The 24564-nt window shown below is 38.3% G+C and overlaps 1 protein-coding gene across 4 annotated transcripts; it reads right to left on the reverse strand.

Moving 5' to 3' along the window:
• Positions 1 to 133: 133 nt before the first annotated feature.
• On the reverse strand, positions 134 to 24564 carry EQTN (equatorin). Of its 4 annotated transcripts, none has more exons than XM_042963554.1 (9): positions 24488 to 24564; positions 21125 to 21274; positions 13595 to 13876; positions 9071 to 9157; positions 7012 to 7098; positions 5402 to 5452; positions 4008 to 4073; positions 1079 to 1232; positions 134 to 604 (listed from the first exon to the last, which is right to left on the reverse strand). In XM_042963554.1, exons 1-9 carry the CDS (start codon positions 24543 to 24545, stop codon positions 325 to 327), a joined length of 1215 nt encoding a protein of 404 aa, XP_042819488.1. In that variant the 5' UTR covers positions 24546 to 24564; the 3' UTR covers positions 134 to 324. The 4 variants fall into 4 exon arrangements, with proteins under 4 accessions (XP_042819488.1, XP_042819492.1, XP_042819491.1 ...); XM_042963558.1 differs by having other exon boundaries at positions 24400 to 24564; XM_042963557.1 differs by lacking the exons at positions 21125 to 21274; positions 24488 to 24564 and adding an exon at positions 14101 to 14263.

A 24564-nucleotide genomic window follows, 5' to 3' on the forward strand; every position in this document is an offset into this window, starting at 1 on the left:
GTAGGTAATGGTGATTACCCTGAAAGTCCTCAGAATGCAGATAAGATAAATATCTAAATGTCTTCATTTTAAAGAGAACCAGCCTAAAGTGAATACTTTTCATAAGTCACTGTCCAGAATTATTTTTACCGGATGAGTTTTCCACACCTTAATTTATTTTCTTGTATTTTTTCCATTATAAAACTTTCATGGCTGAGATAATTTTATTGAATACGTCCTCCTTTTCAGACATCAGAAAACTTAAATTCCTCAGCAGAGTTTCCAAGTCATGACCTTAATGAGAGTCCCAAAGAAATTGCTTTCCGACTCGAACTTAATGTCTATTCAATCTGTGGGAGTTTCTTCACTTGGTTCCTCACTCTGAATTAAATCTGACTCATCATTCATGCCTGTATCATCTGAGGCTGTGGAAATCATGTCCGTTGTTCTAGATTTTAACCATGTGTCTTCTTTTTTCAATTCTGAAGATGTAGTACCCCAAAATGTGCTGCTGTCAGCACTCTTAGAAAAAGATGTGTCTGATACACCTTCTGACGGGTGGAAGTAAGACAGAGTTGCCAGCTCTGGGTTGACGGAGTATTCGGTTAGAACTGGACTTTTATAACTGAAAAAGAAAACAGGTATCAAGAATTGTTCCTAATTACATACATTTGCAGCTCAACTCAATTCAGAAAGGCATCACAAAAATTGAAACAATATGGAATTGGAATTTTGTCCAATTACTTGGTATAATGCCATATAAATAAGTAAAAAATGTTAGACCCTAAGCAGATGTGCTGTTGAGAACAGAGGTCATAGTTCTTTTGTTCCCAAGCTAGAAGAAAGAATGCATATCTAAATTCTCTATATCCTTTTCGATTGACTAGTGTTATTTTTATCTCTAGATGACTAAAATTCTGGGGAAAAATTCTCCCTGAGAGACAGCCCCATGCTCCTTTCTGAATAGAGGAAATGGAGCCTAACCTTGTATCTTACAGATAAATTTGGGAGCTGCATTTCCTAACAGCCTACTAAAGAAAGGAGGGTGTGAGCTTCATATCACACCTGTTACAAAGACTCCAGAGGTCTGCAGACTTACCTCATTGTCTTCACCTTGTACAGCAAGGCACTGCTGATGGCCAAGATGATGACAAAAAGGAGGAGGGTCATCAGCGAGATGCCCAGCATTAATTTCAACTTGATTTCCTGTAGCTGTGTCATGTTATCTTCATTTATGGCATTCAAATCAGATTCTGAGAAGAAAGAAAGAAAAGGCAATGGGAAAGAGTAACCGAGTCCAGCATGTTTCCTGGAGAAGTAAGGATAGCAGAGCAACTGCAGAAAAGCGTTTGCCATCCAGAGTAGTCACTACTCACGCCCACTACTCATATACCATGCAGAGAAGACTGTAGGCTCCATCCTATGGCTAAGTGCCCTTCACTTTTTTTTAAACCTTCACTACAGTCCTGGAAGAGCTGTTCTTAGCTCCATTTTACAGGATCACAGAAGTTTATGAATTTGCCCGTGGCACCTAGCTATTAAGTGGCAAAATCTGGTTTCAAACCCACATTACCAGGTGCTAAAGTGTGTATATAGGAATCTTCCTCCCTAATAAAAACCACCGGAAAGATGACTATTGAAAATATGATGGACTCACACAACAGGGGTTAGTCCTTCAGCAGAGAAAGATAGAATTTTACTGTTGGGAACTGCATTGATTTTTCTCTAATGCCAAAAGGATGGTGTACTGAGGTTTAAGAAATGAATTTGCCATTTTATTACTGAGATCAAACCTAATGTATATGATGTTAAAAAAAGAAATGAAAACTTACTGCTTTCTAAAATAAGTTATGTGATAAAAATCATGTCCAGACCCAGAGCTATCAAAGATACCAAATCTATTGATGAAAATATAACTTTACTGCCAAATTTTATATTTTCCTGAATTTATGCCTCACTTAATAGCCATTTATTTAATGCGACTTTAAATGACCATGTTGTTATTTCTCTCTTCTCCCAGCTTTCTTCCCCCAGCTTTCTCCCACCCAAAACTTACAAAGGTTTTCATTATTTGTTAGGTAATGATGTTTTGGATAAGCAGTGACAAGCTCCCATGTCTGTATTCTCTCATTCTGTTAACTGTCAGAGTATGATCTTAGACCAAGTAGAGTGAAATGTACAACTATCATTGATTATCTTGACTTCAAGGCAGATTACTTCGGGAATAATCAAACAAATGATGTTGAAATGGGCTGTGCTCCTGAATTGCTTTGCTACTCCTTAAAAGGTTTTTTATAAAGAGGTGTACTTGTAGTACATTTTGTTTTTTGAGGTGATGGTCAAAACTAGAGAAGGGTTTGGAATTCTCAACCACTGGACATTATGACAAAGCTAATTACAAGTATGGACAGGTTTTCTCTCTCAGCCTCAGTTCTCTCGTCTGTGAAATGGCGATAATACCAACTTCATGGAGTTGCTGTGAAAACCGACATAATAATGTATGTAAAGCACCTGGCATGTAATATGTACTCAATACATGACAGAAAATAAGTCATGCCCAATCTAATTAGTTGGAAAGACAAAGTATTTCTAAGGTAATGCAGCCTTTGTCATTTCTATATACAATTTTTCTAAACAAAGAAGTCTCTTCATTTTCTTTAAACACTGCAAGGCGAACAGCTGTATTTATTACAAATAATCCAATGCAGAAGAGAGTTGTCAGGACTTAGATGTATTACCAGGTGCAATTTTTTCCCCGTAGTTTATTTGTAGGACAGAGGTTTTGGGGGTAAATTAATGTATTGCCTTATTGTGACATTTTCTATTGAAATCAGTTCTTTTACTCATATAAATATGACTAATCCATTAATGAAAACTACAAGACTGCATTCAGCAGCAGGAATTTTCTCATTTCTTGCTGGTGGGAATACAAAACAGTATAGCCACTTTGGAATTCAGTTTGGTAATTTCCTACAAAGCTAAACAGTTTTACCATACAATCCAGCAATCACGGTTGTTGGTATTGACCCAAATGAGCTGAAAACTTATGTCCACACAAAGACCTACATATGAATGTTTATAGCAGCTTTATTCATTATTGCCAAAAATTGGAAGTAATCAAGATGTCCTTTAGTGGGTGAAAGGATAAATATATTGGTACAATTTATTGTACATTGTCCAATTGTGTGGACAATGAAATGTTATCTAGTGATAAAAAGAAATGAACCATCAAGCCACAAAAATACATGGAGGAATTTTAAATGCATATTAGCAAGTGCAAAAAGCCTTGTGAAAGTCAATATACTATAGTTTCCAACTATAGAACATTCTGGAAAAGGCAAAAATATGGAGATGGTGAAAAGAGCAGTTGGTAGCCGGGGATTAGTGACAGAGGGGATGGATTGGTGCACCACAGGGGATTTTTAGGGCAGTGAAACTACTCTGTATGATTGTAATGGTAGACACATGACATCATACATCTGTCAAAACCCACAGAACTGTACAACACAGAGTGTGGACCCTAATGTAAACTATGGACTTCAGCTAATAATAATGTATCAACATTGGCTTGTAAATTATAAAACGTACTAAACCAATGCAAGTTGATAATGATAGGAAAAACTGAGTAGAGGAAATATAGGAGAAATCTGTACTTTCTGCTCATTTTTTTTCTGTAAGCCCCAAACTGCTCTGAAATTAGAGTCTATCAATTAAAAAAAAAAAAAAAACTGTGTTCTATATATGATTCACTTGCCTACTCCCCCATTTGGTTTGTTTTAGGAATAGAAGTTATAAAACGGGAAAATAAAAATAGCCCTCTCCAACATGGTACCTGGAGAATAATGCTTAGGGACAGTTGCTTCTCTAAAACAGCAACTGTCCTCTCTGATATAGTGTTAGCCACCGTGCTACCCTTTCACATACACTTCACATTACTGGGGAAAACACTATTGCCACACAGTGAAGTCACACACTAAAATGTGTGCTGGCATTGATGCATCCATTTAATTGAAGTGTTTTGTGCTTACGTGGAATTGGGTGAAATAATTGATCTTTTTCCTCAAGCTCCTCAGCTGTTGGTGTTGCATTTAAAGCTGTTAAAACAATAAATTGGTGTTAAGGTAAACAAAATTAACTTCCTAAAATTACTGTGCGTGCGTTTAATATATAGAATTTATTCTCATTATTCATGACACTTATGTTCCATAAAGTCATGTAAACACTGAATTAGTGAATACCAAGTTGCTGCCCCTAGGGGAAATACAAGGTTAGGTTGCTGTGAACCTCTGGTCACATTTTCATCAACCAACCAATACATAACTTTGTTTTCTCTGTGTTTCTGTTTAATGATATTTTATTTAATATATATTGTTGATTCATTAACAGTGAATTCATGATTAACAGCATCATAAATATGCCTGTTATCTGACACATATTTTCTCCATAAGGTATATCACAGCCTTCTTGTGCTTAGGAATACTAACCAGTATCTTAATACTACACTTAGGGGCCATTTTAATTAGCAAAACCACCAACAAAATGCACAAACAAGCAAAACACGCAGCACTAAGTAAACCACCAACTTTTACCAGTGTAAAGTGGTAACCACTTTTGCCAGTGTAAAAGCTAAAAAAAGGAAGGCAGAGCGTTGCCTTCCTTGTTTTACCTCAGTTGGGAACATTGAGTGTCAGGCAATTAAAATTTTTGCTGCTCTGGGCATGTCCACAAGCGACCACGAAAGTAATTTGGGGGGTTACAAATACTCTTTAGATGTAGGTAAATTCACAAATACAAAATCTGCAAATAATGAGGATCAACTGGGTATGTATATATTTCATGTCTACAATGTGCATATATGTGTATGCCACATGAATTACATTTACTCATGTGTGCATCTACATATGATATATACATTTATACATGCATATATATCAATGCACATTACATTTATTCACGTATGCCTATATGCTTTTGACATACGCAATACATATTACATATGCATTTTGACAGATGTTTGCATATATTTTGATATATATTTTGCATTTATTCACACATTTCCATGTGCTTATGGGCAAATTGCTTCAAACACAGAGAGGGACTATATTGAGCAAGAGCCTTACTTAAAATTTTTAATCATAAATAAATTGAATGACAAGGCTGCAATATTTATAGGAGAATAAACATTTAGGAGAGGGAATCAGAAAATGCAGGACACGGTCAACTTTGTGGTTTTGATTTGCATTTGCTATTATGTATGATAATGGCAGCAAAATGTTGACTTATTAATTCTTAATTAATCTAATATTAATCCTTAATATTAGAACTGACTCATTAGAACAAAATTACACTGGTCTTGGCTTTCTTGCATAAGTCTTTAGAAAACCAAAACATTTTCTCAGCTACCTAACGACTGTCAGTTTACCTTTAGCTAACATTGTCCAAAATGCAGGCTCATTTGGACGGTTGGTTCGTCCTGTTTAAAAAACAAAATAGAACAGGATAACTAGGTAAGGTGAGTTCGCTTTAGTAAATTTAGGATAGAACATTTATTCACTTTTCTGTTGGTCATGTAACAGTTATACTTTGAGCTCCTACCATGTTCCAGACCCTGTGGTCAGCACTAAAGTTACAAAAGTGACAAGACATGGACCTTATGCTGAAGGAACACACCCTCTGTTTGGGAGACAGACAAAAATCACTATTCATTATGTTGCAGGATAACGGGGGCTTCAATAGAAACACACTAGTGGTGTGCACATAGAGACCAGCTGCAAAGGCCGGAAACTCTTCGAAAGGGAGATGATGCTCCAATGTAGTCTTAGAGGACTAGAAATTGTTTGCTAGGCAAACAAGGGAAGAGTGAGGTTATTTCACTGTGAACAAAGTCAGAGTCATGAGCAGATTTGGTAAGTTCTAAGAGCCTCAGGTAGTCTGAAGTGAAGAATGTGGGTGGGAAATGGGACCACAGAAGAAACTTGAACCTTTCCCAGGGGTCAGATTGTTCCAGATTTAAATGCCTGGTTTAGTAATTAGAACATGATCCCAAACCTAGTAGTAAATTACTAAAGATATTTAAGAAAGGATATCACTAGGATGATTTTCTAGTTCTAAATATATAAAAAAGATGACTAAGTTGTTTGTTTTAGTAGTGTTAGAGATGCAAACTAATTCACAACAGTCACGTGAGAAACATACTTGGATTGCATGAACTGGAGAAAATAGGGTTTCATGTAATGACAGGTCCATTGTCTTCAATTAGACCACTCGTTCAAGACCTTAGAGGAGAGCCATCTGGGGGTTATGTTTTCACAAATATTTCATAAGGAACAATATTATCAGCAGGAGAGATAAATGATGATTTTGATTTTGAAACCTCTCACTACCAGCCGCCCCCCCCCACCAATAATTTTGGGAAACACTAATAATTGACTCTAATTAGAAATAAATTTATTCCTCAAGCAGATACACACTTGTACATTATTATTTTTAAAATAATATTAAAATGTATTAAATATATTTATGTTGAATATAAATATAAGTGTAATACATTTTGTTAAAATAGATTTTATTTTATTTTATTTTTTTTAAATTTTTTTTTTCAACGTTTATTTATTTTTGGGACAGAGAGAGATAGAGCATGAACGGGGGAGGGACAGAGAGAGAGGGAGACACAGAATCGGAAACAGGCTCCAGGCTCTGAGCCATCAGCCCAGAGCCTGACGCGGGGCTCGAACTCACGGACCGTGAGATCGTGACCTGGCTGAAGTCGGACGCTTAACCGACTGCGCCACCCAGGCGCCCCAAAATAGATTTTATTTTAAAAAGAGCTCACATCCTCTCCCTTCATCAGGTAAATCTAAAAATGGACTCAGACTTCTATGGTTTCAAAGATTTTCAAGTGACTTTAAATTGCAGCTGTGTAAATTCTTTATAGCATGCTATTACTTTATGAGACACCCAGAGTAATGAGACTTAAATTAAATCATATAATGATATGCTCCAGGTATGACTAATGTGTAGAAACTTTAATACTTCGATATTGTTTTTGAGGGGGTTCAGTAGCATGTTCTTCACTGGTGGCTTTCCCAGGAAATGACGTAGTTGTTTCATTGAGTTTATCTAGGAAAAGGGATAATAAATTATCAGCACATACAAATATTGACAACGTCTGTGATTAGGCATTTTTTTTAAGCTAAAAAATGGAACATAGAAGAAAAAGAAAGATGTTGACATTTTCCTGAGATATCCTAAATGAGGGGAAAGACGAAGGCATTGAAGAATAAAGTTTTGGGAAAATGGGTTGCCCGAGAGGGGATTAATATGCCTATAATTTGTGGGAAAGAGGAAAAGCTGGTACTGTGGGGCCAGAAGCTTCTTTTAGAGGTAAAAGAGGGAAATACCAGATGGTATTCTGAGCAGAACTTGAAGTGATACTATCAGCCCAGAACAGCTTGATTGCTGGTCAGTGTCAGGACGTGGAAGAGGAAGGTACATCAGTATCCTTGTAAATGGGAAACGTTTCCTTTACTATTCAAAACAAATTCAAGGGTTTTCAGGCCTGATTTACTATATATTTCAGTCTATAATGTGCCCCTCTTCTGGAGGAATGTCACTAAGAGTGTATTTGGCAACAATTGTGACCCGAGACGTTTTCCACCCCTCTCCACCCCCCATGGTGGCCATTTCAGTCAATTTTGTTTAATGCAGGCGCTAATGAAGTTCCACACGAAGTACAGGCAATCTCGCTATAGAAGAAGTTCTACATAGAGGCAGAGTTAATTCGGACTGAGGCTACCAACAGCACCATGACAGGTACCTTGTTGGCAAGAAAGCTATGGAAAAGAGAATCTGTTTCCAGACTTGACATGATTCAGGCAGGACTCCAACAAAATTGGTAAGTAATCCTCGAGGTCTGCTATAGAACCCTCATACTCTATTTTGTCAAAAAATCGTGTGGATTGCCCCCTTGCCCTCACGGTTCTAGTTCCAATTGTTAGTCAAAAATTTTCTGCAGAGTTCCAACTCCTTGAGGGGCTTGCTCCTCTAGAATGTCCCTACCATGTTAGCATATCTCCTTCTGTCAGATCCCCATTTTAAATGGCAACAATTTCTTATCCCTATCCAACTTTCTTTGACAATTCTCTGGAGACTTGAATTGTGGGAATAGCAATTAGGTTTTGCAATTTCTTTCATGGGTCCTATGGTCCTCAAAAATCCATCTCTTAAGGAATTTGAGCTACTTGGTGTAAGACCTGCCTCTCTGTCTCTTGTCCCAAACAACTTAAGGTGATGTTTGGTGTACACAAACAAAATTCCCGTGAGTGATTTGTTTAATTAACACATGCCCTTGAAATGTCCCTAATTTATTTCCCAAGGTTTGGAATTGTTCAAAATATTCCATTATTATCAAATAGCTTTTATTAACAATTAGGTATTACTGAGTCTGGCTTTTCCCAATATTAAAGTTTCCAGAGCCAGACACATTCTCTCTTCTCTATTTAATTTTATCCTCTTTTCCTTGTCTTCTGTTTTATGCTTGGGGGTTTTATAGTTTTGAGCTGCCAACACTTCATGGTGAAAGATATGTATATCTTTAAACATATACATATAGATATGTATATGTACTTTGGAGACTGTTAATGGCCTCCAAACTCACATGCTGGCAACAGCTTTATTTAGCAAATTCATTATGCTTGGTGGAAAGACACAAAAAAGAAATAAGAACATTTGAAGTTGGAGGTATAAGCAGAAAGGAGTAAAAATGTGGGCTTAAGAAAGACATACAGTATAAGCAGAAAGGAGTAAAAATGTGGGCTTAAGAAAGACATACAGTTTTATAGAGCTATACATTTAGTCATTTATCTTTCCATGAAAACCAAAAACATGAGGCTAAGAAATGCAAGAACCTCCTTGACTTCTAACTTTATTAGTGCAAGGGGTGTGGAGTCTCCTTATTTTGGAGGTAGGATTCTCTGACACTAGCTCCACTAAGACCTTTTTCCTACTTGATACTCTCTAGAGCTATTTTGAAATCTTGCTTTAAGGGCTCTTTCTATTTGCAGTGGTGGTTTTCACTACTTTCAGTACTTACAGTTTCTTAGAGCAAATTGCAAATCAGTTGTTGCTCTCACAGATATTTCAGACTGGCTGCCATTTACATTTTGCGTTGTGAACACATCTAAAAACACAAGATCAAATATTTTCAGCAACTAGCTAAGTTACTTCTTGTTCCTTTAAATTTTTCCTCATCTGGGAAATACAAATCAAAACCACACTCAGATATCACCTCACGCCAGTCAGAGTGGCCAAAATGAACAAATCAGGAGACTATAGATGCTGGAGAGGATGTGGAGAAACGGGAACACTCTTGCACTGCTGGTGGGAATGCAAATTGGTGCAGCCGCTCTGGAAAGCAGTGTGGAGGTTCCTCAGAAAATTAAAAATAGACCTACCCTATGACCCAGCAATAGCACTGCTAGGAATTTACCCAAGGGACACAGGAGTACTGATGCATAGGGGCACTTGTACCCCAATGTTTATAGCAGCACTCTCAACAATAGCCAAATTATGGAAAGAGCCTAAATGTCCATCAACTGATGAATGGATAAAGAAATTGTGGTTTATATACACAATGGAATACTACGTGGCAATGAGAAAAAATGAAATATGGCCTTTTGTAGCAACGTGGATGGAACTGGAGAGTGTGATGCTAAGTGAAATAAGCCATACAGAGAAAGACAGATACCATATGGTTTCACTCTTATGTGGATCCTGAGAAACATAACAGAAACCCATGGGGGAGGGGAAGAAAAAAAAAAAAAAGAGGTTAGAGTGGGAGAGAGCCAAAGCATAAGAGACTGTTAAAAACTGAGAACAAACTGAGGGTTGATGGGGGGTGGGAGGGAGGGCAGGGTGGGTGATGGATATTGAGGAGGGCACCTTTTGGGATGAGCACTGGGTGTTGTAAAAAAAAAAATAAATAAATAAAATAAAATAAAAATTTTTCCTCATCTGATTTTTTTTTTCTTAAAACAAAGGTACTAATTCCAAGAAAAGAATGATAAAGTATTTGAGATAGTCTTCATCTACAAAGTGAGGAAATGGGGCAAGGTTTAAAAATAAAATTCATGGGGGAAAAAGCCAAATTGGTATCCTGATATTAAATAACATTCCAAGGAGAAATTATTGAGGAAATTATAACAAGTGCTAAAGTAGATTTGTAGGTGTATATTATTATCACTGTATTGATATAATCAAAAGCCAAGTAAGAAGCATTAGTTTGCCCCTGAACCTTCTGTTAGATTATAGAACAGCTTAAACAGTATATATTTCAATAACAATAACAATCACAGTCTCCCATACATGTTCACATTTACATATGTACATAAAGAATCTTGCTCTTAAAAGTTGTCAGTGGGGTTGGTTATAATTCAAAACCAATGGATATATCCACCCAGAGTAAGAGTAGATTGGATCAAGATGGCTTGACTGAATCATTGACATATGAATATATATACATGTCTCTTTTTTCCAAAATCTCATGAAATGACAGAAAATCTTATATGTACGTGAATACATATGTGTGTTTAGTACATACACATCTATTCATTCGTCATACCACTCAGGCTTACACTCATGCTTACACATACACACACATGCACACACACACACAGTCCCATTAATGTATCATGATTTTTGAGGAATTTCTGAGCTAGATCTACGGAAAAATGTAGCAAAAGGAAGCAAAAGCCCAACACGTATGTTGTAAGTTATGAAAGTATAGAAACTAAGACACAGTGGTATTTTTACAGGGAAAGACAGATCAAAGAAACAATAAAAAAGGTAGCAACTGACCCAAGTTCAAATGAGAGTATATATTAAATGGGTTTCACATAAGTAGGGAATTGGTGTTCAATATTTGGCAATCCTCCTTGAAAAACACAAAGTTTCATGCCTATTTTATGCCATATACAAAGATAACTGATTTAAGAACTAAAAGTTAAAGACAAAAATATGAAATCATTTGAAAAAATAGGAAAATAATTTATCTTGGATTGAATAAGACCTATCTAACCAAAATACAAATTTTTAAAAAAAATAATCAACATTGATTTCATAAAATTAAAATTTTTCTCTGTGATTAAGATACCTAAACACGTTTTAAAGATAAGCAATAGCCTGAGGGGGAAATACCTGTTAACTATTACTATAGCAAAAACAATTTGCTAAACATAAAAGAGCCCCTACAAATACATCAAAATACAACCTGATAGAAAAATGGGCCATGGATATGAATAGGCAAATCATAGAAGTAGGAATAAAAATATCCCAAAAATACGGAGAAAAATGCTCAACTTCATAAGTAATCAGAATGCAAATGAAAATAGTCATGGAAAATTCTCATTTATATTCACAAAATATGGTTAACAATTTTCATTGTAGGTAAGATTGTGGAGCATTCTTGGAGGCTATAAATTGGTAGATGCTTTTTGGCAGTGTCTGGGTGGCTCAGTCGGTTAAGCTTCCGACTTCAGCTCATGTCATGATCTCACGGTTTGTGAGTTCGAGCCCCGCCTCGGGCTCTCTGCTGACAGCTCAGAGCCTGGAGCCTGCTTTGGATTCTGTGTCTCCCTATCTATCTGCTCCTCCCCTGTTCACTCTCTCTCTTTCTCTCTCTCTGTGAAAAATAAAAATAAAACATTAACAAATAAATAAGTTGGTAGATGCTTTTTGGAGGGCAATTTGGTGGTATCTATCAATATTTTTAAAGATTCATTTTTTTATTCAGCAATGTCCAGTACTTGGTATCTATCTAAAGGGAGATACACTTAAGCATATATGAGAAGAATGTCCAAGGGAAAAACTGCACATAATCTAATTCTTTAAAAAAGATAGTGGCTCAATTATGGGACATCATTTTCTGGAGTACTAGGTATCCACCTAGTGGATAGATGTGAAATGAGCTCGAGGTGTTAAATGAGAAAAGTAAATCTTGACACATTTTTGGTAAGATTTCATTTATGTTTTGTATGTATTTGTGTGTGTAAGAATGATTTTTTTCTTTAATCAAAGTTATCATCAAGCTCTTGATTTATACCCTCTGGTTAATTCCAGAGGTACATCCTGAAAGGGGAATGGTTGAACCATGTGCACACCATAGTGGCGGTCTGATGCTGGACAGATTAGATCCCACTCCTCCTGACTCTGCTTTTGGTAGCTATGAAACCTGGCAATTGACCTCTCTGAGCATCAGGTGTTTTTTGCACCTACAAAAGACAGATATTGATTCATCAAAGAGAAAATAGAAATACAACTTACGCATTATTGTTATCAAAGTACTTGAGTGTATATATTTGTACATGTATATATATGTCTATATCTTGATTGTATTTCTATTTTTAATTTGATTAATGTTAATAAGAATCCCAAGATAATTAGATTTAATCTTAATTTTTTTATTTTTCAATTTTAAAAAGTTTATTTATTTTGAGAGGGAGCAGGGGAGGGACAGAGAGAGAGAGAAAATCCCAAGCAGGCTCCATGCTGTTAGCACAGAGCCCCACATGGGGCTTGAACCCACAAAGCTCAAGATCATGATCTGAGCCGAGAGCAAAAGTTGGACGGTTAATCGACTGAGCCACCCAGGCACCCCTGTTTTTATTCTTAACAAGTGTTTCTTACGAACTTTTCACTTTTTAGAATGGTGGACCTTACAAGGAGATGGAAAGAAAGCCCGTATGAGTAATGATGAATAAACTGAAGTTTGATGGACCTTCCAAACATCTTAAAGTCATCTTGACATGAATTGAATTTTGCCCCCCTCCAAAAGTCTGAACCCCCAGCACCTCAGAATGAAACCTAATTCAAAATAGGGTTGTTGAAGATAAAATTAATCAAGATGAAGTCAGCTTCTTAGTCTGGCCGCCTTGGACAGGGCTGGGCAGGGTAAGGTGGGGTAGGGTAGGGTAGGGCAGGGAAAAAAAGATGGGAGTCACCCTGGAGTAGGTTGGGATCCTCATCTGATATGGTGTCCTTACAAGAAGATGGAAATGGACAGAGAGACAGAGCAAGAGTGCCATGTGAAGGTGGAGGCAGAGATGGGAATTCGTGACAAGCTGAGGAATGCCTGGGGCTACCAGAAGCTGGAAGAGGCAAGGAACAATCCTTCCCTAGAGGCTTTGGGGAGAGTATGGCATGACCAAAAATTTGGTTTTGGATTTCTCGCTTCCAGAACTGTGAGAGAATAAATTTCTGTTGCTCTGAGCTACCCAGTCTGTGGTACTTTGTTTTAGCAGCCCTAGAAAATGGATACACACCTCCAAAGAAAGTTTGGTTAACAAAAAACCATAGAATTAGATCAATTGCAAGTCACCAGAATGCCACGTGCCCTGTTAATTACAGACCATTATTGAAAGAATCTTGTTAAACTTCATAGCGTCTCATGAAAACAAAGTGATAGAAAATAAAAATTTCATTTTACACATGGAAACATTTAGAAGGTAAATAGGAATTTAAGATGTAGGAAATAAAATGATAGAGTTTTAAAAAGTTAAAATAAATCAAACCAGAATAACTAGATTTTGCATATGTATTGCTGTTAACTTTAAAGACTTACATTGTTTTATATCTTTATAATAATTGCCACTCTTCTCATTAGCAGGAGTATCCACCTTATTTTCCAGTGGCTTATTTTCTGGTGGGTCCTTATTTTCCGGTGGTTTATATTCTGGAGGTTCCTTATTTTCTGGCGGTTCCTTATTTTCTGGTGGTTCCTTGTTTTCCAGCGGTTCCTTATTTTCCATCAGTTCCTTGTTTTCCGGCGGTTCCTTATTTTCCAGTGCCTGTTTACCTTGTTTTTCAGGTAGCATCATTTCAGATAACATCGTGTCCCCAGACTCTGTAAAAAGCATGATCAGAAATATGTTGAGTTCTTTTACTACTTTCCCCTTTTCAGCTGCATTTTTTCACAAAGGATTTGAGGCCGAGACTTAGAATGTACATTATGCCATATTTCCAATGATAAACTTTATATCGACCTCTAGAAAACTGTCACATACCAATTTTCTAGGGTAATGGGTCATCTTATCTATTTCTGTAAAATCTTTAAATACTTACTCTCACCATCATTATGGGAAGTCATATTGGGGAGCTGTGAGGAAAAAACCCCAGATACAAAAATAAACAATATAAAATTCATTGGGAAAATATGATTTATCCAGTTATCTTCTGTGTCTCCTCAGGGTTTCCCTTCTGTTGCCCAGAAGATCCGACAACTAGCTAGGTCATTATGATGTCACTGCCAAGTGGAGGTCAGAATGTCGGGTAGGAGTTTCCAAAAGCTTTGTGACTCAATCTGACATCTATTTTATCTTTGGTACTCCGGTAGTCTCTAGTTTTTTAAAAAGAAACCATTATCAGACTTTCTTTGAAAATTAAGAAATATATTTTCATGAAATAATGTGAATTGTTAGTCCCTGGATTTTAAAGAACCATGAATATTGTTGCTAACAAAATGAGAACATGCTTTGGTTTTCAGAGCATTACAATATTATGTGTTCTTTTGGATAGCTGCAGCAAAGTATCTGTTAAAAACCAATTAGAGATATCAAGATTCAAGCATTATGCCCTGCCAGTTCTGGTTCATGGACTATCTTAACTATAACTCTTTAGGAAAAGTGTTTTGAAACTCATCTTTTTTTTTTTTAATAAGACCTGTATCCTTCATGAAATATAAAATATTTGTTTTGCTTAAAACATTTTTATCAATGAAACCCACCTTTACCTTACATACTGATTGAAAAAATAATCTAGGACCTGGGGAAGATGGCTGCGTAGGAGGACGCTGGGCTCACCGCGTCCTGCTGATCACTTAGATTCCACCTACACCTGCCTAAATAACCCAGAAAAACGCCATGAGATTAGCAGAATGGAGTCTCCGGAGCCAAGCGCAGACGAGAGGCCCACGGAAGAGGGCAGGAAGGGCGGTGAGGCCGTGCGTGCTCCACGGACTGGCGGGAGGGAGCCGGGGTGGAGGGGTGGCCCGCCGGCCAAGCAGAGCCCCCGAGTTTGGCTTGCAAAAGCGGAGGAGCCGGACAGAGTGTGTTCCGACAGCAAGCGGGACTTGACATCAGGAAGGTTATAAGCTAACAGCTCTGCTCAGAGAATGGGAGGGCTGGAGGACAACAGGAGGGAGAGTTGTTGAGCCCCGGAGGACAGAGCTCAGCTTGGCGGGGAACAAAGGCGCTCACCAGCACCATCTCCCTCGCCCATCCCCCAGCCAAAATCCCAAAGGGAACCAGTTCCGGCCAGGGAACTTGCTTGCACTGCGCAAACACCCAAAGCTGTGCTTCTGCGGATCCATCCCTCCCGCGGCGGGTCTGACTCCCTCCTGGTGCCGCAGGGACCTCCTGAAGCAGACCTCTGAAGGATAAGTGAGCTGAGCCTGCCCCTCTGCCCCTGTGCACCTTGCCGATCCACCCCAGCTAATACGCCAGATCCCCAGCACCACAAGCCTGGCAGTGTGCAAGTAGCCCAGACGGGCCACGCCACCCCACAGTGAACCCCACCCCTAGGAGAGGGGAAGAGAAGGCACACACCAGTCTGACTGTGGCCCCAGCGATGGGCTGGGGGCAGATATCAGGTCTGACTGCGGTCCCACCCACCAACGCAAGTTATTCAAGACAGCACAGGGGAAGTGCCCCACAGTCCCGCACTACTCCAGGGACTATCCAAAATGACGAAACGGAAGAATTCCCCTCAAAAAAACGTCCAGGAAATAACAACTGCTAATGAACTGATCAAAAATGATTTAAACAATATAACAGAAAGTGAATTTAGAATAATAGTCATAAAATTAATCGCTGGGCTTGAAAACAGTATAAAGAACAGCAGAGAATCTCTTGCTACAGAGATCAAGGGACTAAGGAATAGCCAGGAGGAGCTAAAAAATGCTATTAATGACCTGCAAAATAAAATGGAGACAACCACGGCTCGGATTGAAGAGGCAGAGGAGAGAATAGGTGAACTAGAAGATAAAATTATGGAAAAAGAAGCTGAGAAAAAGAGAGATAAAAAAATCCAGGAGTATGAGGGGGAAAATTAGAGAACTAAGTGATGCACTAAAGAGAAATAATCTACGCATAATTGGTATTCCAGAGGAGGAAGAGAGAGGGAAAGGTGCTGAAGGTGTACTTGAAGAAATCATAGCTGAGAACTTCCCTGATCTGGGGAAGGAAAAAGGCATTGAAATCCAAGAGGCACAGAGAACTCCCTTCAGACGTAACTTGAATCGATCTTCTGCATGACATATCATAGTGAAACTGGCAAAATACAAGGATAAAGAAAAAATTCTGAAAGCAGCTAGAGATAAACATGCTCTAACATATAAAGGGAGACCTATAAGACTTGTGACCAATCTCTCCACTGAAACTCGGCAGGCCAGAAAGGAATGGCAGGAGATCTTCAATGTGATGAACAGAAAAAAATATGCAGCCGAGAATCCTTTATCCAGCAAGTCTGTCATTTAGAATAGAAGGAGAGATAAAGGTCTTCCCAAACAAACAAAAACTGAAGGAATTCATCACCATTAAACCAGCCCTACAAGAGATCCTAAGGGGGATCCTGTGAGACAACGTACCAGAGACATTGCTACAAGCATGAAACCTACAGACATCACAATGACTCTAAACCCATATCTTTCAATAATAACGCTGAATGTAAATGGACTAAATGCTCGAACCAAAAGACATAGGGTATCAGAATGGATTAAAAAAAAACAAACATCTATTTGCTGTCTACAAGAGACTCATTTTAGACCTGAGGAAACCTTCAGATTGAAAGTGAGGGGATGGAGAACTATTTATCATGCTACTGGAAGTCAAAATAAAGCTGGAGTAGCCATACTTATACCAGACAAACTAGACTTTAAATTAAAGGCTGTAACAAGAGATGAAGAAGGGCATTATATAATAATTACAGGGTCTATCCATCAGGAAGAGCTAACAATTATAAATGTCTATGCGCCGAATACCGGAGCCCCCAGATATATAAAACAATTACTCATAAACATAAGCAACATTATTGATAAGAATGTGGTAATTGCAGGGGACTTTAACACCCCACTTACAGAAATGGATAGATCATCTAGACACACAGTCAATAAAGAAACAAGGGCCCTGAATGATACATTGGATCAGATGGACTTGACAGATATATTTAGAACTCTGCATCTCAAACCAACAGAATATACTTTCTTCTCGAGTGCACATGGAACATTCTCCAAGATAGATCATATACTGGGTCACAAAACAGCCCTTCATAAGTTTACAAGAATTGAAATTATACCATGCATACTTTCAGACCACAATGCTATGAAGCTTGAAATCAACCACAGGAAAAAGTCTGGAAAACCTCCAAAAGCATGGAGGTTAAAGAACACCCTACTAACGAATGAGTGGGTCAACCAGGCAATTAGAGAAGAAATTAAAAAATATATGGAAACAAACGAAAATGAAAATACAACAATCCAAACGCTTTGGGATGCAGCGAAGGCAGTCCTGAGAGGAAAATACATTGCAATCCAGGCCTATCTCAAGAAACAAGAAAAATCCCAAATACAAAATCTAACAGCACACCTAAAGGAAATAGAAGCAGAACAGCAAAGGCAGCCTAAACCCAGCAGAAGAAGAGAAATCATAAAGATCAGAGCAGAAATAAACAATATAGAATCTAAAAAAACTGTAGAGCAGATCAACAAAACCAAGAGTTGGTTTTTTGAAAAAATAAACAAAATTGACAAACCTCTAGCCAGGCTTCTCAAAAAGAAAAGGGAGATGACCCAAATAGATAAAATCATGAATGAAAATGGAATGATTACAACCAATCCCTCAGAGATACAAACAATTATCAGGGAATACTATGAAAAATTATATGCCAACAAACTGGACAACCTAGAAGAAATGGACAAATTCCTAAACACCCACACGCTTCCAAAATTCAATCAAAAGGAAATAGAAAGCTTGAACAGACCCATAACCAGCGAAGAAATTGAATCAGTCATCAAAAATCTCCCAACAAATAAGAGACCAGGACCAGATGGCTTCCCAGGGGAGTTCTACCAGACGTTTAAAGCAGAGATAATACCTATCCTTCTCAAGCTATTCCAAGAAATAGAAAGGGAAGGAAAACTTCCAGACTCATTCTATGAAGCCAGCATTACTTTGATTCCTAAACCAGACAGAGACCCAGTAAAAAAAGAGAACTACAGGCCAATATCCCTGATGAATATGGATGCAAAAATTCTCAATAAGATACTAGCAAATCAAATTCAACAGCATATAAAAAGAATTATTCACCATGATCAAGTGGGATTCATTCCTGGGATGCAGGGCTGGTTCAACATTCACAAATCAATCAACGTGATACATCACATTAAGAAAAGAAAAGATAAGAACCATATGATCCTGTCAATCGATGCAGAAAAGGCCTTTGACAAAATTCAGCATCTTTCTTAATAAAAACTTTCAAGAAAATCAGGATAGAAGGAACATACTTAAACATCATAAAAGCCATTTATAAAAAGCCCACAGCTAACATCATCCTCAATGGGGAAAAACTGAGAGCTTTTTCCCTGAGATCAGGAACATGACAGGGATGTCCACTCTTCACCACTGTTGTTTAACATAGTGTTGGAAGTTCTAGCAACAGCAATCAGACGACAAAAGGAAATCAAAGGCATCAAAATTGGCAAAGATGAAGTTAAGCTTTCACTTTTTGCAGATGACATGGTATTATACATGGAAAACCCGATAGATTCCACCAAAAGTCTGCTAGAACTGATACATGAATTCAGCAAAGTCACAGGATACAAAATCAATGTACAGAAATCAGCTGCATTCTCATACACTAATAATGAAGCAACAGAAAGACAAATAAAGAAACTGGTCCCATTCACAATTGCACCAAGAAGCATAAAATACTTAGGAATAAATCTAAACAAAGATGTAAAAGATCTGTATGCTGAAAACTATAGAAAGCTTATGAAGGAAATTGAAGAAGATATAAAGAAATGGAAAAACATTCCGTGCTCATGGGTTGGAAGAATAAATATTGTCAAAATGTCAATATTACCCAAAGTTATCTACATGTTCAATGCAATCCCAATCAAAATTGCACCAGCATTCTTCTCGAAACTAGAACAAGGAATCCTAAAATTCATATGGAACCACAAAAGGCCCAGAATAGCCAAAGTAATTTTGAAGAAGACCAAAGCAGGAGGCATCACAATCCCAGACTTTAGCCTCTACTACAAAGCTGTCATCATCAAGACAGCATAGTATTGGCACAAAAACAGACACACCAATGGAATAGAATAGAAACCCCAGAACTAGACCCACAAACGTATGGCCAACTCATCTTTGACAAAGCAGGAAAAACATCCAATGGAAAAAAGACAGTCTCTTTAACAAATGGTGCTGGGAGAACTGGACAGCAACATGCAGAAGATTTAAACTAGACCACTTTTTCACACCGTTCACAAAAATAAACTCAAAATGGATAAAGGACCTGACTGTGAGACAGGAAACCATCAAAACCCTAGAGGAGAAAGCAGGAAAAGACCTCTCTGACCTCAGTCGTAACAATCTCTTACTTGACACATCCCCAAAGGCAAGGGAATTAAAAGCAAAAATGAACTACTGGGACCTTATGAAGATAAAAAGCTTCTGCACAGCAAAGGAAACAACCAACAAAACTAAAAGGCAGCCAAAGGAATGGGAAAAGATATTTGCAAATGACATATCGGACAAAGGGCTAGTATCCAAAATCTATAAAGAGTTCACCAAACTCCACACTCGAAAAACAAATAACCCAGTGAAGAAATGGGCAGAAAACATGAATAGACACTTCTCTAAAGAAGACATCTGGATGGCCAACAGGCACATGAAAAGATGCTCAACGTCGCTCCTCATCAGGGAAATACAAATCAAAACCACACTCAGATATCACCTCACGCCGGTCAGAGTGGCCAAAATGAAGAAATCAGGAGACTATAGATGCTGGAGAGGATGTGGAGAAACGGGAACACTCTTGCACTGTTGGTGGGAATGCAAATTGGTGCAGCCGCTCTGGAAAGCAGTGTGGAGGTTCCTCAGAAAATTAAAAATAGACCTACCCTATGACCCAGCAATAGCACTGCTAGGAATTTACCCAAGGGACACAGGAGTACTGATGCATAGGGGCACTTGTACCCCAATGTTTATAGCAGCACTCTCAACAATAGCCAAATTATGGAAAGAGCCTAAATGTCCATCAACTGATGAATGGATAAAGAAATTGTGGTTTATATACACAATGGAATACTATGTGGCAATGAGAAAGAACGAAATATGGCCCTTTGTAGCAACGTGGATGGAACTGGAGAGTGTGATGCTAAGTGAAATAAGCCATACAGAGAAAGACAGATCCCATATGTTTTCACTCTTATGTGGATCCTGAGAAACTTAACAGAAACCCATGGGGGAGGGGAAGGAAAAAAAAGAGGTTAGAATGGGAGAGAGCCAAAGCATAAGAGACTGTTAAAAACTGAGAACAAACTGAGGGTTGATGGGGGTGGGAGGGAGGGGATGGTGGGTGATGGGTATTGAGGAGGGCACCTTTTGGGATGAGCACTGGATGTTGTATGGAAGCCAATTGGACAATAAATTCCATATATTGAAAAAAAAGAAAAAATAATCTAATATTTAGGTAGTCAGAAAAGGGCTTAATTATGTTATACTTATATTAATAAAATTAATAATATTATCCATATTTTTCTCATATAATAAGAAGTAGAGCCTAAATAAAATGGACAGTATCAACAATATTGTTCTTCGTGATATTAAATGCTCACTTAACTCCTCCTCTCTCAATTTTAATTATTATTGATAAATAGCCTCTCAGCATTAGAGAATATTCCTAATTAAAATTACAGAAGCATCAGGAAAAAACTAAACAAATTTCAAAAGACTTGAAAGTTTTTTCAGCAAAATGAAGGCTCACAAATTAATTCCAACCTGTTGTCTCTACTGGGCATACCTGACAAACTAGAGGGGCACCTGACCAGGAATGTAATTGCCTAAGTGGATGAAGGGAAGCAGAGAGGACTTACCCTGAAAGAAAAGATGGTCAAGATCAAAGTTGGTCCTGTTTACAGCACTGTTTTCTTTAGGCTCTCTGGCCCATTCTTCTGAGCGATGGGAGGGGGAGAAGAGATGTGCATAAAGGGCTCGAAGGCCTCTGCAGTTCTTTACTTTGGTATCTAACAAGGTGCAAACATAGAAAAGGAGACACAGCTGAAGTGGGCACGCACCAGGTTGCTGTAGACCATCACAGTTTTGCATGATGGAGCCCAGCCGTGATGAAACTCAGCAGGAGACAGAGGTTCCTGGGGTGGGGGAGAGATGGCATCCAGTGGAATTACCAGTTGTAGCTGGTGTGGCAGAGAGAAGGAACCAGCTGGAGAAACAGGCTGACTACGGTATGCCCAGAGTATGACACATTGCATAGCACATCAAGTGCTTGGAAATGAGTTCAGGAATCACTTACCTGCCACAAGTCAACAAAGCATTTCCTAATGACACAAACAAAATTGTGTTTTTGTCATCTATCTTTCTCTCTTCTAAATCCTTGTGCATTCCCAGGACGGTTATGTTTATTTTCTGATGTGACAAACCCTCTCTACAGGTAGTGGAACTGGCAGAGTGCAGCTATGGCAGATTTTTTTAAAAAACATTGTGTTTGGTGAAACTAATTTAAAAAACAAATTCCAATTGTCCTTTGTCCCATGACCAGTACTCTTTTTAGAACATATTGGTAGGTGTTACAGGTTGAAACACGCCTCCTCCCCCGCATTCATATGTTGAAGTCCTAACCCCCTAGTACCTTGGAATGTGACCATGCTTGGAGATGGGGTCACCATCTATGTGATCCATTAAGAGGAAGTCATACTGAAGGAGTGTGGGCTCCTAATGCGATACGACTGGAATGCTCATAATAAAGGGAGAGCTGGACACAGACACATGCAAGGAGAATGCCATGTGAAGTAGAAGGCAGAGATTAGGTGATGCAGTAGAAATCAAGGAATGCTGAAGATTGTCAGCAAACCACCCAAAGCTAGGAGAGAGGCGTAGATCAGATTCTTCCTCCCAGCCCTCAGAAGGAATCAGTCCTGCCGGCACTCTGATCTTGGACTTCGAGACTTGAGGACTTGTAGTCAACACATTTTTGGTGTTAAAGCTGCTCAGTGTTCCCTGTTACGTCAACCCTAGCACATTAATACTAGATAAACTCCTTTGGGTTCTTGGGAAGATATTAGGAAAACTAAAACTGAATATGCCCTCTTTAGATGTCATCATCATTTTAGGCTGTAGTTAACCTTTCCACAAATGTAAATACTCTATTACCCAAAATACAGCCTTTTCTTAAAACAAAACAAAACAAAACAAAACAAAACCCCGCGAGTGTACATTGACTTTTAAAGGTTGCCCTGAAAAGGAACCATTTCTAATACCAAGAATGTCATTAGATATAATTCATAACCTCTGATTATGTTCTAGTTCCTAAATGTTTTCATGTTTGTTGACTGTGTCTAGATTACAAGCTCCTCTCCTATTTTGGTGTTTTCTCCTACAAGAGCACTGAACCCAGAGTAAGAGGACATATGTTTGGGTCTTAGCTCCATCCCTTCCTACCTGTGTGATCCTGGACAAGTCAGCTCCTTCTGACCCTGAATTTGCTCATCTGGAAAATGGGTAAATTAAATATTGCACCAAGTAGGTATTTGAGTCATTTACTGGGTTGAATTTTATTCCTGAATATATTTACTTCAAAAATTTCTATACAGATCATTTTTCTTCATGCCTAAAAGGATTAGAGGTGGTAATATTTTCATATATCCAGTTTTTTAAGAGGCAAAACATATCAGTTTCCTACTCAGAAACTTAATATAAGTAGACTAGGTAATAAAGTAGAAGATACACAAATATTAAGAAATGACCCAACATATATTTTTGGAGACTGTCAACTCATCCTGATCTTTTAAAAAAATGTTTATTTATTTTGAGTGAGAGAATGAACATGAGCAGGGGAGGGGTAGGGAGGAAGAAAGAGAATCCCAAGCAGGCTCCACGCTATCAGCGCAGAGCCCGATGCAATGCGGGGCTTAATCTCACAATCAACCATGAGATTATGACCTGAGCTGACGTCAACAGTCTGATGCTTAACTGGCTGAGCCACCCAGGTGCCCCCTAATCTTTGACAGACTCTATTAAACACCAGTAAGTTCCATAAAGCACAAATCAGTTGTTGCCATCCATGAACATAACCACCAAAACCTTCCTTAAAACATTAATTTGAATACTTAAATCTGAATAGTAAATTCACCCACTGCATAAAAGAAAGTATTTGTTGATGTTAAACACTTGGATTTAAAATTAGATCTTTCATTCATGGCATAATAGAAGATGCAAGGAAAGATTGCATGTAATGTGGACATGCTTAAATTGTTTAATTAGGTTGCTATTTTAAAACTTCCAGTTAACCTATGTCATAAGGACATTGCTAATTAACAGCTATCCAATGATCCAGAGAAACAGAGTGGGTGTATTAGAACAGAAGGGCCAGAACATTGAGGTTACTAAGAAAAGAGTGGAAGAAGAGATTTACAGTGGGGTCTGGGAGTTTAACATTTCAAAGCTGGAACAGGGCAGTGTGGTAATGAGGTCCAAGGGCATGGTTTCAGATTGCTAAATTAGATTAGAGGGGAAGAGCATTGGCATTGGGATGTCACATAAACTGAGAGACCAAGCTGTTGCATGCACTGCCCATGTGGCCAAGGAAGTTCCCTACAAGAGGAACAAGAGGAAGTGGGAAATGGGTGCCAATGGGTGAATTAGGGCAGGTTTGGAGGATGACAAAAGGTGATGATGGTGGATGGGTGGTAAATGGAGGGCTAAATGGTGTAAACCCTGAAGGACAGATGGTATTTGAGAGCAGGAGTCAAGGTCTTGAAGCAGCTAGAAGGCCAACCCCACCTCAAGGTACTGATATATGCTGGCATACAGAAGATATATCAGAAGGGCTTCTAGAAGGCTGCAGTGAAGAGCCAGACCTCAGAGCTTGTGCTCAAACTAGATCTAGATGTTGAATTTATAATTTAACATTATAAATTATAGTAAACTCATTCCCATAAACTCAACATCTAGAAGACATCCAACTTAGTGAATATTCGTAACTTTTTTGGGTCATTTGCCCTATTGTTTATAATTTGGGTTGTTTCCAGTTTTCCTTATTATAAACAATGAAGTAATAAGCATAGTTATGACTAAAATTTTTTCAGCATTTATGATTATTTCCTTTAGAAATTCCTAAAAGTGGGATTTCTACCTTAAAGCATATGAACATTTTCCAGGTTCTTGATGCTCATTATTCCATAGTCATTTTGGATTTTCTCTGCCCTAGCCCTAGAACCAACCATTTCTCCAAGAATTCCAGGCTCCAACAGCCCATGCCAGGACATCCTCTCCCACCATGGATTCCCTCCTGACTCTG

This window comes from Panthera tigris, chromosome D4 (genome assembly GCF_018350195.1).
Source record: "Panthera tigris isolate Pti1 chromosome D4, P.tigris_Pti1_mat1.1, whole genome shotgun sequence".
Taxonomy (NCBI): Eukaryota; Metazoa; Chordata; class Mammalia; order Carnivora; family Felidae; genus Panthera; species Panthera tigris.

Excerpts from the sequence above, each read along its gene's own strand:
- EQTN (XM_042963554.1), bottom strand. The coding sequence starts at position 24,545 with ATGGTGGGAGAGGATGTCCTGGCATGGGCTGTTGGAGCCTGGAATTCT. Across the intron at positions 13,877-21,124 it reads TGACCATCTTTTCTTTCAGG|AGTCTGGGGACACGATGTTA; the intron begins GTAAGTCCTCTC and ends TGCTTTTTACAG. Across the intron at positions 1,233-4,007 it reads ATTATTTCACCCAATTCCAC|AATCTGATTTGAATGCCATA; the intron begins GTAAGCACAAAA and ends CTTTCTTCTCAG.